Source organism: Sycon ciliatum, chromosome 3 (genome assembly GCF_964019385.1).
Source record: "Sycon ciliatum chromosome 3, ocSycCili1.1, whole genome shotgun sequence".
In the NCBI taxonomy this organism is placed as follows: Eukaryota; Metazoa; Porifera; class Calcarea; order Leucosolenida; family Sycettidae; genus Sycon; species Sycon ciliatum.
Window position 1 is genome coordinate 2,737,812 of NC_088645.1, and position 15,000 is coordinate 2,752,811.

General features: G+C 49.1%; 2 protein-coding genes and 1 non-coding gene across 3 annotated transcripts in view; 2 read left to right on the forward strand and 1 right to left on the reverse strand.

Annotated features, from left to right (window-relative positions):
• The first annotated feature begins 5,237 nt into the window (after nt 1–5,237).
• On the forward strand, nt 5,238–5,310 carry Trnat-agu (transfer RNA threonine (anticodon AGU)). The gene has a single exon. It is a non-coding gene; the product is annotated as a tRNA-Thr (tRNA).
• Nucleotides 5,311–8,327: 3,017 nt separating this feature from the next.
• Nucleotides 8,328–13,850, forward strand: LOC135811221 (uncharacterized). Its single transcript, XM_065324414.1, has 2 exons — nt 8,328–10,607; nt 12,573–13,850. Exons 1-2 carry the CDS (start codon nt 8,778–8,780, stop codon nt 13,320–13,322), a joined length of 2,580 nt encoding a protein of 859 aa, XP_065180486.1. The 5' UTR covers nt 8,328–8,777; the 3' UTR covers nt 13,323–13,850.
• Nucleotides 13,851–14,907: 1,057 nt separating this feature from the next.
• The window catches only part of LOC135811222 (uncharacterized), an 8,883-nt gene continuing 8,790 nt past the window's right edge, over nt 14,908–15,000 (reverse strand). The window contains exon 7 of the mRNA XM_065324415.1: nt 14,908–15,000. This exon is cut by the window's right edge and continues 950 nt beyond it. The gene's annotated coding sequence lies outside the window, so the exon portion shown is untranslated.

The window sequence follows — 15,000 nt, forward strand, 5'->3', positions numbered from 1 at the left end:
TTCACCTTTCACTGTCTCCAAGTCCAAGAAGACCAAACAAACTTAACATCAATTATCACGGTGTGCGTTTTTCTTCCCTCTTTTCCAACAAAGCTGCAATGCCATGGAATTGCGTACCGCCTTCTCTTACCTTTATAACCAGCCTCCCCGAATTCAAGTATTCTCTCTATCAGCATTTTCGCCGATATATTCATTACACTGACGGTATCCCAACTCCTTAAAAATCAGATTTTGTATGCCTCGATCTATTTCCTTAGCCTATCCTAGATTAACTGCTCCCTCTACATAAAGTTGTCATTTCATTCTTCTTGCAGGAGATCCCCTCGAAAGGCCCAAAGCCTTTGTGAAATTCTTTATCTTATTTGTATTTTGTATTTTATTATTAAAATAATAAAAGAGTATGCAAGCAGCGCTTATATCCATTCCCTAAGTTCTATGAACTATGATAAGTATGTCCGTTTGTTCAATAGATCCCTCAGAATAGTTTTGGTTTTGATAAGTTTACCAGTGCTTCACACATTCTTAGCCTTTACAGCCTTTATCAAAATTTCGGTGCGCGTCAATTTGAAACTGTTCATTTTTTTTGTTCCGGTGCATCCATAGCGGAACCTGCAGCTCTTTGCTTCAAGAAATCTTTACCAGCCGCTGCTGTACCTCTCACGCCACTGCCACTACGAGATCCCAGGTGTCTTTTTCTTTGGCATTACCCCCAGCACAGAGTACGGCTGGCTTTTCTATGGCTATCTCGCTGCTGACCGGTGGAATATGTTGCCTTCCACTGTTCGTACTTGTACCGATTACCGCTCATTTATTCGCTCATGCATAACCTTCCTAGGGGCTCCCGTAAGAAGACCATAGGTCTGTGGGAAACACCCTAGTAAAATAAAAGTGAATAATAATAATAAATGTGGAAGAGAAAAAGACATATGGATACGAGTTAAGAGTAACTCTCCATCACTGTAACATGATACTATATACAGTCAGGTGTCAGGAGACTCAGGACGTCGAATGTTTCAGTACTCTGTCAGTTTTGTGCCTAGTTATTGCACTTTCTGACTGTATATAGTATCATGTTACAGTGATGGAGAGTTACTCTTAACTCGTATCCATATGTCTTTTTCTCTTCCACATTTATTTATGGCTCAACATCCGAGTTTCAAATAATAATAAAAATTTTAATAAATAAAATACAAATAAGAAATCAAATCAAGCACGCTCTGTCTACGTCTGTCATCATGGTCATGATGGCTGAATCTTGCCCCTTGCCTGCACTGCAGCCCTCGGGCCTAGATCTACGTGTAGCTACGGCCCTTGGGCTGCAGGCTTTCATTGGGCAGATCTGCGTTTGGGAGGTTGACAGTTTGACCTTTCGACCTTTGACCCTCATGTATGCAGATTGGCGAACCGCCCAATAGGCAATACTGCACGTATTTGGCGACTCAATTGCCAGACGACACTTATCTGACGCGACCTCGACTCGAGCTGACGTTTTTCATAATCCATCGCCGCTCTTCCTCCGCTCCTTCTTCCTCACTTTATGGGTGTTCAATCTTGAATTTTGCTTTGTGGCCTAGGCCTGGCAAGTGGCATCGAGCAAAGATACGGATCCAACTGTGTTCTCATCACGTGTAGATTACAGTACGAACTACGTACACAGGTAAAGAGGAACATCACTTTGTTCTCCATCGTAGTAATTTGCAGGAAATAGTTCTCAACTACCGGAAAGTATTCATGATAGCCGACTTATAAAAATTAATAAGACTGTCCCCCGAGCTGGAAATCTGCAGGATGGCTTCTCCCTTAGGCCATCGGGGCAGCATCGAATCAGCAGGCACTTCCAGCATGTACTCGGACGACGTACGACCGTTCAAGTTGTCCAATCTGCTGTCTGAGACGGACACGTATCCGAGAACGGTTCGAATCCATGAAGGAGTAACGTATGGGCCATGTTCGCTGCTCACGGATTGTCACATCGCAGTACTTGCTGCAAAGGAGGTGAAGGTGGTGGAATTCGAGGACATGAGCGGCCGTAAGTTCCTTGAGCCGCTTCTCCTGGACGCGTGCCAGTTCAGGCTTCGCTCTCCCAAAGTGTATGACCGCAAGTACGATTCTGTTCGCCACGTTCTGGAGCGGAACCTTCCTGACGGTACTCTGGTGCAGGCACGAACAGGATTCTGTGTGGACCATGACGAGAACTACAACGTGGAGCCGGGAGACGTGTTCGAGATCTGCAATGATGTTCTCTCCCTGGGCGACCTGGAGGCCGTCAGCTGGATGAAGCGACACGGAGCTGGACAGGAGCTGAGAGCCGTCAAGAGCATCAACAAGGGCAGAACTCTCAGCGTTGTGAGTCGCTGCAGCATGACGGACCCCATCATCCTGCCGCTGGACGCTGACTGCCTGTTCTGCGAACCATTCGATCCGGAGTGCTACCTTCTGTCCGAGCTGGTGGACATGGAGAACGACGGAAAGATCACGCTGCCATTCTGTGTCGAGGTAGCACCACCGGAGAATATCGACGAAGAAGTTCCCCTTGTGCAGAGCCTGATCCAGAGTCAGTTCAACGTCACTGGGTTTATTGATCTGCCGTATCTAGTGGCGTCGGACGGTGACGAGGTGCTGCTCCTTCCCAAACCGCTGTGCGAGAAAATCCCCGTCGTCGACGTGCAGACGAACGCAGGCAAGAAGGCCGCAGGTCTCTTCAACAAGCGGTGCTCGCGCGACGGAACCGTCACGTCCGTGTGGTATCCGGAACGAGGCTCGTTCAGCGCAATGCTGCATCTTAACACTGCAATCTAGTCGTAAGTCCACCGTGGTCGACGTACTCTAACACCAGCCCAAGTAGCAGCACTGCAGTTCACATATCTATGGAACTGCAACCTTCCAGATCGTCACTGCTCGGTCGGCTTTTCGTAGGGCACTTCTCGGTGGTTAAATCACCATGGCTTGCCCGTGTGTTGCTGGATACTTGGTGTAGCAGTGGTTTCGAGGAGTTTCAGCATCCATCAGCACGAACGTTAGTGGGATTGCGTGGTTGTGCATATCAGTTGCATGTGTGTTTGCGCACACGCATGTGTATGTGTGTGTGTGTGTGCATGTGTGTGTGTGTCCATGGGTCCGCGTGTGTATGTGTGGGAGAGAGAAAGGGGGGGGGAGAGAGAGAGAGAGAGAGAGAGAGAGAGAGAGAGAGAGAGAGAGAGAGAGAGAGAGAGAGAGAGAGAGAGAGAGAGAGAGAGAGAGAGAGAGGGTATGTATGCGTATGTGTATGCGTCCCACCAGCTATCTGTGCATGCGGACATACATGTACATATCCACACCTACAAGCTCGCATGTAATTGATATGAACTGGGGTTACTGCTGCCATGTTATTCCATAATTATTAAAGAAAGGTTCTCCCCCAAATTCTTCTGTATCTCTCCGCCTTTGCCTCTTCACTGGCAAAATGCTTGTCACATCCACAAGCAGCAGGCTTTCCACATCAGAACTCTGCAAGCGAACAGCTGATCGTTACTGCTGTCTGGTGCGCTGCAATATGTTAATATTACAGCCCCACCGCCATCACCACCACCACCAAACATACAGCAAGACAAACAGAATTGTGTTCGGCGACTTCGCAACCCTTGCCGCAAGGCTTGCTATATCAAAACTCTATACCCCTTCATCCTGCCTTCGTGTTGTACTTTTCACTTCATCCGGCTAGTTAAAGTGTTTGTCTGTATACACAATAAGACTGATCAGCAGTAGCCCTATCACCGGGCAAAACACTGGTTTCCCCTACATGTATAGACATTGTATGACTTTCTAGTCCAGTTGACTATGTTTGTATAGTTTAGGAATTCTAATATCTACCTTTACCGAGTGAATTTCCTTCCTCTTAGTATTTTTCCAAATATCTTCACCGCCCTCTGGAGCCCGTTCGAGCATGACCATGGAAATCATGTGCTTTTCTTGCTGTTTAACTCATTGCCGCGCTACTCTTCCCGAGTCCCGTTTCGAAGCTGACCATTTCAGGTACGTGTACATTGTGGTGTAAGCTTGACTGAGAATTATCAACTTTTTCCTTCCTTTCGAATCCAATTTTATCTTCTAACCTCAGCCTACGTGTAGGATGCCTTATTTTGACCCCAGTTAGGCATAGCAATGTGTCTATGATTCATACGCCTATATTGTAAATAACAGTAGTGACGGTTTTGTTATGCTGCTGTTTAATACCGTAAACAGTGTCTGTTCGCGTGCTCCCCCGATATGCTTCGTATAGGTTGGTGTTTCTGTGTGTGTGTGTGTGTGTGTGTGTGTGTTCGCATGTGCGTGTTCGCATGTGCGTGTGTGTGTTCGCATGTGCGTGCGTGTGTGCATGTGTGCACGTGTGTGTTCATGTGTATGGGCGTGTGTGATGCTTTAGGAGCACACACATATACTACTCTACTAACAAGGGATGATTTCCCCGCACACTGTTGAGCACTTTATTAGAGATTGTGGACTTTGTGGTACCTTCTGCCTGGTTTGCGGGGAGGGCGGTGCTCAATCTCATCAGGTTGTTCTAGACCGCGGCGGCATTCGCAAGTCAGTGCACGAGAGCAATCTCCAGCGATACTCAGTGAGGAGCAGACAACTTCATCCATTTTCGGAAAGACACATTGCTTACGTGTTTGCTGAGTGGGAGGTGCTGAATCCCATGCGTCTGCCATGCTCCTATTATTCTGTTTGGGACTGACATGATACTCATTTCGCGGCTCGCTTACCTCGATCCCCGGTACATGTATGTAACAAGATCTTTACAATGCTTGTAGGCTTATTCTTCATATGTATGATCCAGCCCAGCAGTGAGGGTGAGAAGGCATTGGTGCCTGTTCATTGATTCCATGACCCAGTGAAACCAGGGAGTAGTACAACACCATATTGTACTACTCCCTGAGTGAAACTGAGGATAATCATGTCAGGACTCAGGCCCGGCGAAACCGGTGCGGTTGGTCAGGCCATGGCCGGACCAACTTTTGACCGTCCAACATGTGTGTACTCGGCTGAGTACTAGTAGGTCAGGCCAACCCGTCATATCATACACAAAGTATGAAAGACTAGGGTATGGCGGACCAATCAAAAACCACTTCCGCGCGGTTGGATCTAGGAGTTCCGCTGCACTCTGTCTGTGTGGTCGGAGGTCTACGAATGGTCGTACAGTTGGTTACATCATAATAATACATTGTAGTGTCGAAATTCTAACCGCTACACACGGATGTGCCGCCATGGCTTAGGGGTTAAAGCGCCTGTCTAGTAAACAGGAGATCCCCGGTTCGAATCCGGGTGGTGGCTTTTTTTTTCTTCGGTCTTTTGATTTTCGGAGAAAGTCGTTCAACTCCGCAGGGTAGATCTACGCGGAGTACCGCCGGATACACCCGCCAGCCAACACCATTTTCTTTTCTTTTTTATTGATGAGCATGTTACATTCCGTCAGCAAGTCGATGCCCTGCGGAAGAAGTTCAGTGCAAAGTAAAGTTAGTTGAATGCATTTCGGCGCTGCCCGGCGCACCGTGTTGACCCGCAATGAAGCCAGGCGCACTTTTTATCCCTCTTTCGTCCAGTCTACACTAGCCTCGAAATAATGCAAGCAAAGCTTATGTACACAGTCTTCGACAACATGAATCTGATTCTCTCACCGCGGCGCATCTCTCGCCGTTCATTGCGTACTGTATTTGGCTACCCGCCCACCGCAGATGTTCAGTCTCGAAACAACCTGACACCGATCACAATCCGTTTCTCCCTTAGCCTGTATCTTCTTGTATTTAGATGCGTTCGTTCCTGTGCGCATATGCCGGTGCACTTTTGTGCCGCCTTTTCTGCCTCTTCTCTCTCTCTCTCTCTCTCTCTCTCTCTCTCTCTCTCTCTCTCTCTCTCTCTCTCTCTCTCCCTCCCTCCCTCCCTCCAAACACCGCCCCACATTCTGTCAGTCTCTCTCTCTCTCTCTCTCTCTCTCTCTCTCTCTCTCTCTCTCTATCTCTCTCTCTCTCTCTCTCTCTCTCTCTCTCTCTCTCTCTCTCTCTCTCTCTCTCTCTCTCTCTCTCTCTCTCTCTCTCTCTCTCTCTCTCTCTCTCTCTCTCTCTCTCTCTCTCTCTCTCTCTCTCTAAGTTACTCTTAGGCCACCCTTTCTTTTTTCGTTGTTTAACGTCCGCGCCCGCGTACCTTTTTGCCTCCGACCGGGAAAAAAACAAGAAAGTAGTAGTACCAATAATATGCGAAGTTGTAAATACATGATTGTGTAGTTTCACAGTGTGCCGATCATGACCTTAAACTTATATTCTTGTCTCCCGGGCATGCCTTTGTCTTGTGTTCTTTTTCTTTTTTTGTTGGCTTTTAAATATCGTACGGTGTGTGTCCTAGTAAAAATCCAGATGTAATGAATTCATGACATGCTAACTCCATGCTATGTACCTGTTTTGTTGGATTCATCAGGCATGTGCTCCAATGTACCATCAAAGAGTGTTGTTCTATGCCTGCAAGTGCCGTTAGACCCAGAAATATTGTATATATCACATGCTTTACTGGTCAAAATGTTTGATTGGGGTTTCCAGTTTTTGGAATGGGCTTTTGTTTTTTTTCCGCCCTCCCGCGTACCTTTTCGCGAAAAAAAGGACGTTAAACAATGAATTAACAAAGGGTGGCCTTAACTTGATTCACAAGTCTCTTCCCTTTCTACATTGTTTCATAGGTTCTGGTTGTTTGCAATTCATTTGAAGAGAATGCCCGAAACTGGTTTATGAATTTCGGAGTCCCAAGTTAAGATGATGGTGATGAATACTAGCAAGAGTCCATAAACAGATTTGTAGTTTTTCTGATACGCTTCCTGTTTGCGAGAACGTTTTTAATTGCTGTGAGTTCACAACATAAACGGAGCGTTCTATTCATTGCAATTTTAAGAAACATGCAGTGTACATGACTGAACACCATTGCCAGTGTAGGGACCCAGATCCCCTGGAACCCTTGTGCAAAGGATGTCCACCCCTCAGTTCCCACAACTTACACAAGTACAATGTACAGTTGTCTTAGGTCCTCAGGCTGTGTACAGTACATGTATACAGTGCTCTATGTCCAGTGGACAGAGCTAGTAATACAAAGATTACACAGCAATGAATCGAACAAATCTTTTTCAAGTACAATGTACTGTATGTACATGACTAATGTCTTTACTCCCCGTGCTACCATAGCCTAGCCAGTCCATAGGCATAGGGCATAGCCATAGGGGTCTGGCAAGAGCAGTTTATTCGCTGGACAATCATAGTCATGTCTACTGTAGATCGATTCCGGTCATTGTCAGTCTCTGCACACATGCACAGTCACTTGTGTCTCAAGTAGTGCACTTTCAGATCAGGTACGAACTCAAGTGTACTAAGAGATCACCATGCCCAGGACATACTCATTGCTCATTTTGTCCAAAACTCTGATAGTGATACAGTACCTCAGACCTCTGAGACGTAGCCCCATGTGGCGCAAGAAAGACTATAAGTGTACATAGCATCCGAGCTGCAATGTACATAATTATACATGTACATGCACTTGCTCAACATATTTTCAGTCTGGATTTCTTCCGACCATACCCCTCCCCCCCCCCCCCCCTCATTATAATACGTATATTGTACAGTGTGATTGTGTTGTTTTTGCCCATAAAGGAAAACGCTCAGTGTCAGAAAGAAAGAGGTCCCACAAAAGAGGTTGTATACTTACGGTACACTGCAAAACATGTTCTAGATGAAATCATACGACCGTGTTCCGGACAATGTCTGTGCAAGAGTATATCAACACAACAGTTTAGCTACATGACTGTATCACTAAAATAATTATCAGAGCAGAGTTTACCATGGGTTACATGACCGACGCTTGACCGTACATACGGAGATCCATCCTCCGTATCCCTGCTTAGATCTTGGGTTCATCATTCGAACTGTAGATCTACATGTACATAATCATCCGCATCATCCGTCCGCGCCAACCCACCGGATCAGGATCGAGATGAAACAAGGCGCACTCGCCCACCCACCGATCAAACCGACCACATTGCCCACTCGAGAAAGCATTCAATCCACCTACACAAAAGGTGACAGGCGTGCAGCACTTTACGATCGATATCATGCAGTCTGACTGCAGTGATTTATGTACGCGAAGCGAAGGGAGGCAACATGTCCTATTTGAATCTCCACGGGAACCGATAGCACACCGATCGAAACGGCGGAAAGCTACGACTTGAGTAAATCTGTAATAACACACGGACAGACAGTCACACTGCTAGCATTTGACACGTTCGACCTTCCGGTTGCGTGGTGCCGGAGAAGCAAAGCTGCACAAACTTCACAATCAGGCGGTGGCCACATGGAGTTTACTCGCTGTGCCCTGCTTCCCCTCTGGAGTATGGTCGATCGATCTTGGCCTCTAGTACTAGTGCCAGCAGTTGACGCTCCGCTTCTTGTAAAGAGCGTGGCTCGTTGAGACTGAGGGACTGAGGCCTCTGGATTCGGCAGAACGGGGTTGGGAAAACACACAAGTTGTGAAAGTAATAATAGTTAGGTAGATTTCCTTCTGCTCCTACAAACACCTCAGTGCTCGCGCCGGCCTGCAGGTTTAGAATACGCAGAGATCGGATCGCCCTCTGCTACCAACTTTTCGGACAGGCTTGTTTTGCTGAAGCTGCGATTCTCACTCTCGTAGCCGAAGTAAAGCAGGGTTGAACAAGGGCCTAGATTTCACTGGCTCGTCTGTGGTTGTGTGAAGTAGTACGGCACGCCGCCGCAATGGATGACAGCCCAGTGGAGTCCGGCACGGAAGTCGACACCAGCATCACGCTATCGCACTTGCTCGCCGAAGTCGACGAACTGCCGGTGCGAACCACGGTCGTCAGCGGTGTCGTGTGCGGCCGCGAATCTCTACCATGCCAGGATATCACTGTGCTGTACGTAGAGGAGGCGGCCATGGCGCAGTTCCGCGACGGCCACGGTCGAAGCTTCTGCGAGTCCGTGTCCCTGGATGCGTGCCGATTCAAACTGCTTCCGGAGCGCGAAGAGAACGATGACAAGACGTTTGCTACCGTGCGGCATGTCATGCGTCGCACGAACTACCTACCGAACATGGTGCGCGCACTGAGCGGCTATGGCCTGGATGATGTCGGCAGCGAAGAGGCCGTGGAGCCGAACGACGTGTTCGAAGTGGGCACGGCCAGACTCGAACGGTGTGGCGTGGAGTGTGTGCTGTGGTTTCGCGTCAACAACATTGGAGGTGACGATGCTGGCGCTGTTCAGTCGGCGACGTCGTCATTTTCATCCCCGAGTCGCGAGCCCATCACCATACCTCTGGATGCGGACTGTGAGTTTCACACGTCGGTGGACGAACGCCTGCACCGGCTACAGGATGTGATGGGAATGGTGAAGAAAGGTCTTCTGCAGTTGCCTGTCCGATTGGAAGTGGCCAGCACCTCCACCTTTGGCCTGGCTTCGCTACCCGCCACACTGGTCGGCCGCAAGTTCACCATCACTGGCCTGCCGACGCGGCGAAGCGTCATAGCAACGGACGGTGGCGACGTGTTTCGTATTCCGGAGGAGCTGTGCGATACGGTGCGGGTGGCCGACGTCCTCCTGGACACGGAATACAGCATGACGTTGCGCAACGTCATGGCGCTGTCACGGTGCCTGGACGGAGATCGCATTCGCACCGTTGGCCCACCCGAGCCGGCTTCCATCAGCGCGCTAACCCAGGCCAATACGGCCATGCCGATCGCATCGTCATCATCAGCAGCAGCCGGCACAGGGCTCGGTGGACCGATGATGTCGCGTCACACGGCCACACAGATCATCCTGTCGCCGCAGCACTTCCGACAGCGCCTGACCAGCCAGTCACTGCGGCAGCTGAGAGCGTCGCGATCGAGCGTGACGCGCACCAGGAGCGATGGACACATGTTGCACCGCCGCACACAACAACAACTGCAGCAGCGCCTGTCGATGAACGAAGACGACGAAGGCTACGTACCTCACATGGCGGTGACGGCAAGCGTTTCCGCCAGCGACTCACCCGTCGAGTACTGCACCGTGCCGGAGAGAAAGCCGTCGACGGGTGGCTCGGGGGGTGTTCGCCGGACTGTATCAAACGCCGACGTGAACTCAGTGCGACCCGCGGCGAATCTACCGCGATACACGCCAACGCCGGTTCACACGGGCGGCGAGCGTAAGCGTGCGGACGCGTACGAGGACGTGGACCAGGTGCGCTACGGGTACAGCTTCCTACGACCGGGGGAGGACCGCCGTGCCCCGGATTCTCGACGCAGCAGCAGCAATACGTCTCGGGCCGTGGAGAGCGGCTTCGATGACCAGAACTACGCGCTCATGCCGTCAGCTGCTCATCGCAGCAGCGGCGACAGTGATGATGACGTTGTGTCCCCTCAGAATGGCGGAGCGGCTGACGGTGCACATGCCACTAACCTGTACAGCAACGGACCTCGCTCCCGGGACGCGACGCACGAGCACGTCTCACTTGCGCCCAGAGTGCCGCTCAAGAAGCACAAAAGCGGCAGCTCGCTGATGGCGCACTCGACCGGGACTGGCACATCTACTAGTAGTGAACACATCTATCAAGTAAGTACGGTTTGTGTGCACAATGAAGCAGTTTGTGTGCACAATGAAGCAGTGTGTGTGCACAATGAAGCAGTTTGTGTGCACAATGAAGCAGTTTGTGTGCACAATGAAGCAGTTTGTGTGCACAATGAAGCAGTTTGTGTGCACAATGAAGCAGTTTGTGTGCACAATGAAGCAGTTTGTGTGCACAATGAAGCAGTTTGTGTGCACAATGAAGCAGTTTGTGTGCACAATGAAGCAGTGTGTGTGCACAATGAAGCAGTTTGTGTGCACAATGAAGCAGTTTGTGTGCACAATGAAGCAGTTTGTGTGCACAATGAAGCAGTTTGTGTGCACAATGAAGCAGTTTGTGTGCACAATGAAGCAGTTTGTGTGCACAATGAAGCAGTGTGTGTGCACAATGAAGCAGTTTGTGTGCACAATGAAGCAGTTTGTGTGCACAATGAAGCAGTGTGTGTGCACAATGAAGCAGTTTGTGTGCACAATGAAGCAGTGCAGTAAAGAGTACCCTGGTATGGTGGTTACTTTAAATTGAGAAAATTTAGGTGCTCGTACTGCTCTTCTCTCTCCGAAACTCAACACTTGCTAGCCAGATACGAAAGACAGAAAGAAATATTGAGTTTCGCAGAGAAAAGAGTAGTACGAGGCATGTGGCCTCTAATTTCCTAATATTTGATGGTGTGTATATTGTAATGTCACATGCACGAGTGTCCGTTCTTTCACCGTCCGCCAAATGTTCCGAATCCTCGGAATGGTGAGAAGGCAAGAATCGAACACATTGATTCAGGCGGTCTCAATCCAGCTGAGGTGCCGCCGGCCTAATTGCACAGCCGCCACGCTCCCCAGTGTGGCAGTAGAGAGGCTTGAACTGAGTGCTCGTGTTTGTGTGTGTGTTCTTGTGTTCGATAACGGGGACACTCGGATATGGTCGGTTAATTAATACAGTGAAATCTATCTAAGACGACCGCTCAAGGGACCTTCACAATGTGGTCTCCTTATCCAGGGTCATTTGACTGGAAATAGCATCCCTTGGTCCTGGTTGCAAGTGGTCTTCTGGGACAGGTGGTCGCCTTATTAGAGTGGTCGCCTTGACAGGTTTTACTGGAGTAGAAGTCGGTCGTGCATGAGACGGCATGTGATTGTGTGCACGTCCTCTGTCTATTGCTATCACTGTCTCGCGTTTATCTCCACACTCATACCTCGGTTATCCGTACCCGGAACTTACGGGCACTTCGGTCTACCGGGCACCCTTTGGGCGAGTTTCAGTGGAAATACTTCTACTCTTTTGTCACTTTTTTGTGGAAATAGTGACGTCATTATGCCATTCCCCCATGAAAATGTATGTGATTCGGAGTTAGGGACATTTCAAAGTTACGGGCAGTGCCCAGTCCCGGACCGCCCGGATAAACGAGGCATGAATGTACTCGAATATGCTCGGTTAATGGTAGAAGTCGAATGTTTTTTTTTTGTTTTTTTTTACTGAATACCACAGTACCATCAGATGCTGCACAGCGGGGGCGGTGGCATATTGGATGGAAGTGGGGGCGGGGCAAAAGTAACTCCTCCGACCAAAGGTCTCGGAATCATTGTTACTCCTGTGCGCCGATACATAGGAGAAAAGAAACATGTGCATCCAAGAGGGGAGCACCGGCTTTGCAAACGATAATGGGGAGAATTTGAGATTGGGATAGGACAAAAACAATAGTAAAAGCAGTGCACCGTAGGAAGATGGAGTGAACTGATAATCGGATTTTAAGGCTGAGCGAAGGGGATCAAAGAGGGGTAGAAGGGAGCTGGAGTGCGGTCAGTATAATTAGGCTGGTGTGTTGGCGGAGATCATAGCCTGTCTGTGGCCCACTCCCACTTGTACATGTGCATTGGACGGCATAGGATTCTGTACACGTCCCATGTCTATCTCCATCATTGTCTCATGCCTACCTCTGCTTCTCTTTGCTTTACGTACAGACACCGACAAGCAGTCGTCCGCCCTCACCAGCACGTTTGTCCCTTCGGAGCCGAGGCTCGTTCAAGCAGCAGCATGCCGAAAACCTCTACTCCACGCCGACATCGTCACCATTGCCCATGCGCAAAAGCCATTCGCAACCGCAGCTTGCGCAGCTGTCTGTTACGCCGGCCGGCAAGCAGTGCAATGATGACGTCATTGACCCGCCGCTCTACGTCAACGGAGGCGCTGCGGAGGCGGACACGGCAGCAGAGGTACTGCAGACCAAGAAGCCCATGCCCAAGCCACGGCGTAGCTTGACCACACGAGCACTCAACACGGTCGCTGTTCGCAGTCCGGAGAAACCCTGCAGCTCCATGACGAGTCCCGGGCGCAGTGCCGCTGGCAATAGTGCCACGCTGGGCCCGCAAAAGCCGCCGCGAAAGGCCAAAACGCCGTCCGAAACAAACACGCTGAGCCCGACCTCACCGCTTTACACGAACATTCCCGATACATCCGGCGGCGGAGCGGGCAGTGGATACGTGCAGCTTGCGAATGTGCAGCAGATTTCCGAGGACCTGGAACGCACCAAGGCGGCACTGGAGCTGTCACAGTCGGAGGTACAGTCACTGCAGGTGGAGTTGAGCGCGTACAAGGACCAGTGCTACTGCATGAACGTAGAGCGGCGTGTGCAGGAGAGCTACGAGTTCACAATCCCACGAAACCTGCCCAAGAGCAGCTCTCAGTTCATAGGCCGCGACTCAACAGTATAGCGCGTTGCCTGGGAATAAGGACGTTGGTTGAACAATGCAACAAACAGCTTGACATTAACTAGGATGATCCCTTTCTGGACTTTCTGGAGTGTGTCTACTGCGGTAGCTGTTATAGTCTTGAAAACAGTTCTGAGCTGCTAGTGGAGTTCCAGCTCTCTGAATCAATGCAAGTTGTACTGCGCCTGACCGAGTTCTCTCTCTCTCTCTCTCTCTCTCTCTCTCTCTCTCTCTCTCTCTGTGTCTATCTATCTATCTCTCTCTCTCTCTCTCTCTCCCCCCCCCCCCCCCCCCCCAATGGATGAGCAAATTGATTCGGGTATATTGATTACTCTCCCAGCAACACTGCTGCTCGAGGTCCCACAAGTTCGTGCCTTTTTCTAAACCTGGCTGCATATACAAAATATTATTTACAGATTGACTTGCCCCTGTATGTGAGCAGTGTATCCCACCCACATGCCAGTCTAGATTGTCTTGCTGCCATTTCCACAGCTGTTGAATCCGCGTCACATTGCTATTTTCATTTCGCGAGCGCGATGATCCCTTGATGCGCATGAATGTGCTGGCCCGCCGGTCATGCACGAGATTCTCTTTTATCATTGTAATTCACGGCATTGACCTTCAGTATTCATGGGCCGTGCTGCATTATCAATTTTCTATTGATTTCACACGGCATACATTGGTGGGCTGGATTTCTGATGAAGGAAATAGTACACATTAAGTACTGACATCAGAAGTAATACATCTTACGACTACATGCAGCGCATAATCTTCAAACTATTTGTTATGAAAGTGCCAAAATGTTACATGTTATCCGTAGTTTCTGTCCAACACTAACAGTTCTAAGTAAAATGTTGTGTAGTCAGAAGGTGCAACAGCTAGTACAATGCTGACTGATGTGATACCGAGTCATTCAACGACCTGATCCTATTGGTCCCTTATTTTAAATTTAACCCTTGGCTCTCCATCCGAGTCTTATTTGTTATGGCTTTTGCAATTCAGTGTATATGTAAAGGTGGTTCTTGGTTGGTGGTCGGTGATCGGCCTTCACCTGGGTTGGTGAACTTGGTGGGATGGTGGTATTGCTGCTGCTAAAACGTGTTTTATCGAACGCACAAACCAATGCTGCTGCTGCAGCTGTTGTTCTTGTTGTTGGCGGAATGCAATGATTATCGTAGTGTCTTGTATTAAAGCCTGTCTCATAATTATTATTATTCCGTTAGAAGCCTGTTTTGAATAGAATCCTGATTCTCAAGACACACTGTCGGCACATAAGCCTGGTTTTAGTGTTGACATACATAGAAATACCTGGTTTAAATAGAAGCCTGATGTGAATAGAAGCCTAGCCTTGACATTGGCTACTACAGGAATAAGCCCGGCTTTAATACGCGACATTTCAGGTATGTACAAATCCTCTGTCGGTATTATGGCACAGCATATGCATGGTACATGTACCATGCAATGACCTATAACAAGAACTGCTGTAAACTTCGAGAATATTTTGGTACATGTGTGACCCTCCCTAACCGTCCATATGCACAGTGCTTTCGTGCCTACATGTACACACTGTCCACCATGCTCTCTGTTCATAGAGACTGGTTTGGAACACACGTTGATTTCTTAATGCAACCTCTGCATGATGATACAAATGTACCGTATACAAAAGTCAGAAGTGTGCAAC

Bases quoted from the DNA above. Each gene is read 5' to 3' on its own strand.
- LOC135811221 (XM_065324414.1), top strand. From the start codon at position 8,778: ATGGATGACAGCCCAGTGGAGTCCGGCACGGAAGTCGACACCAGCATC. The intron at 10,608-12,572 runs GTAAGTACGGTT...CTTTACGTACAG, and splicing joins GTAGTGAACACATCTATCAA to ACACCGACAAGCAGTCGTCC.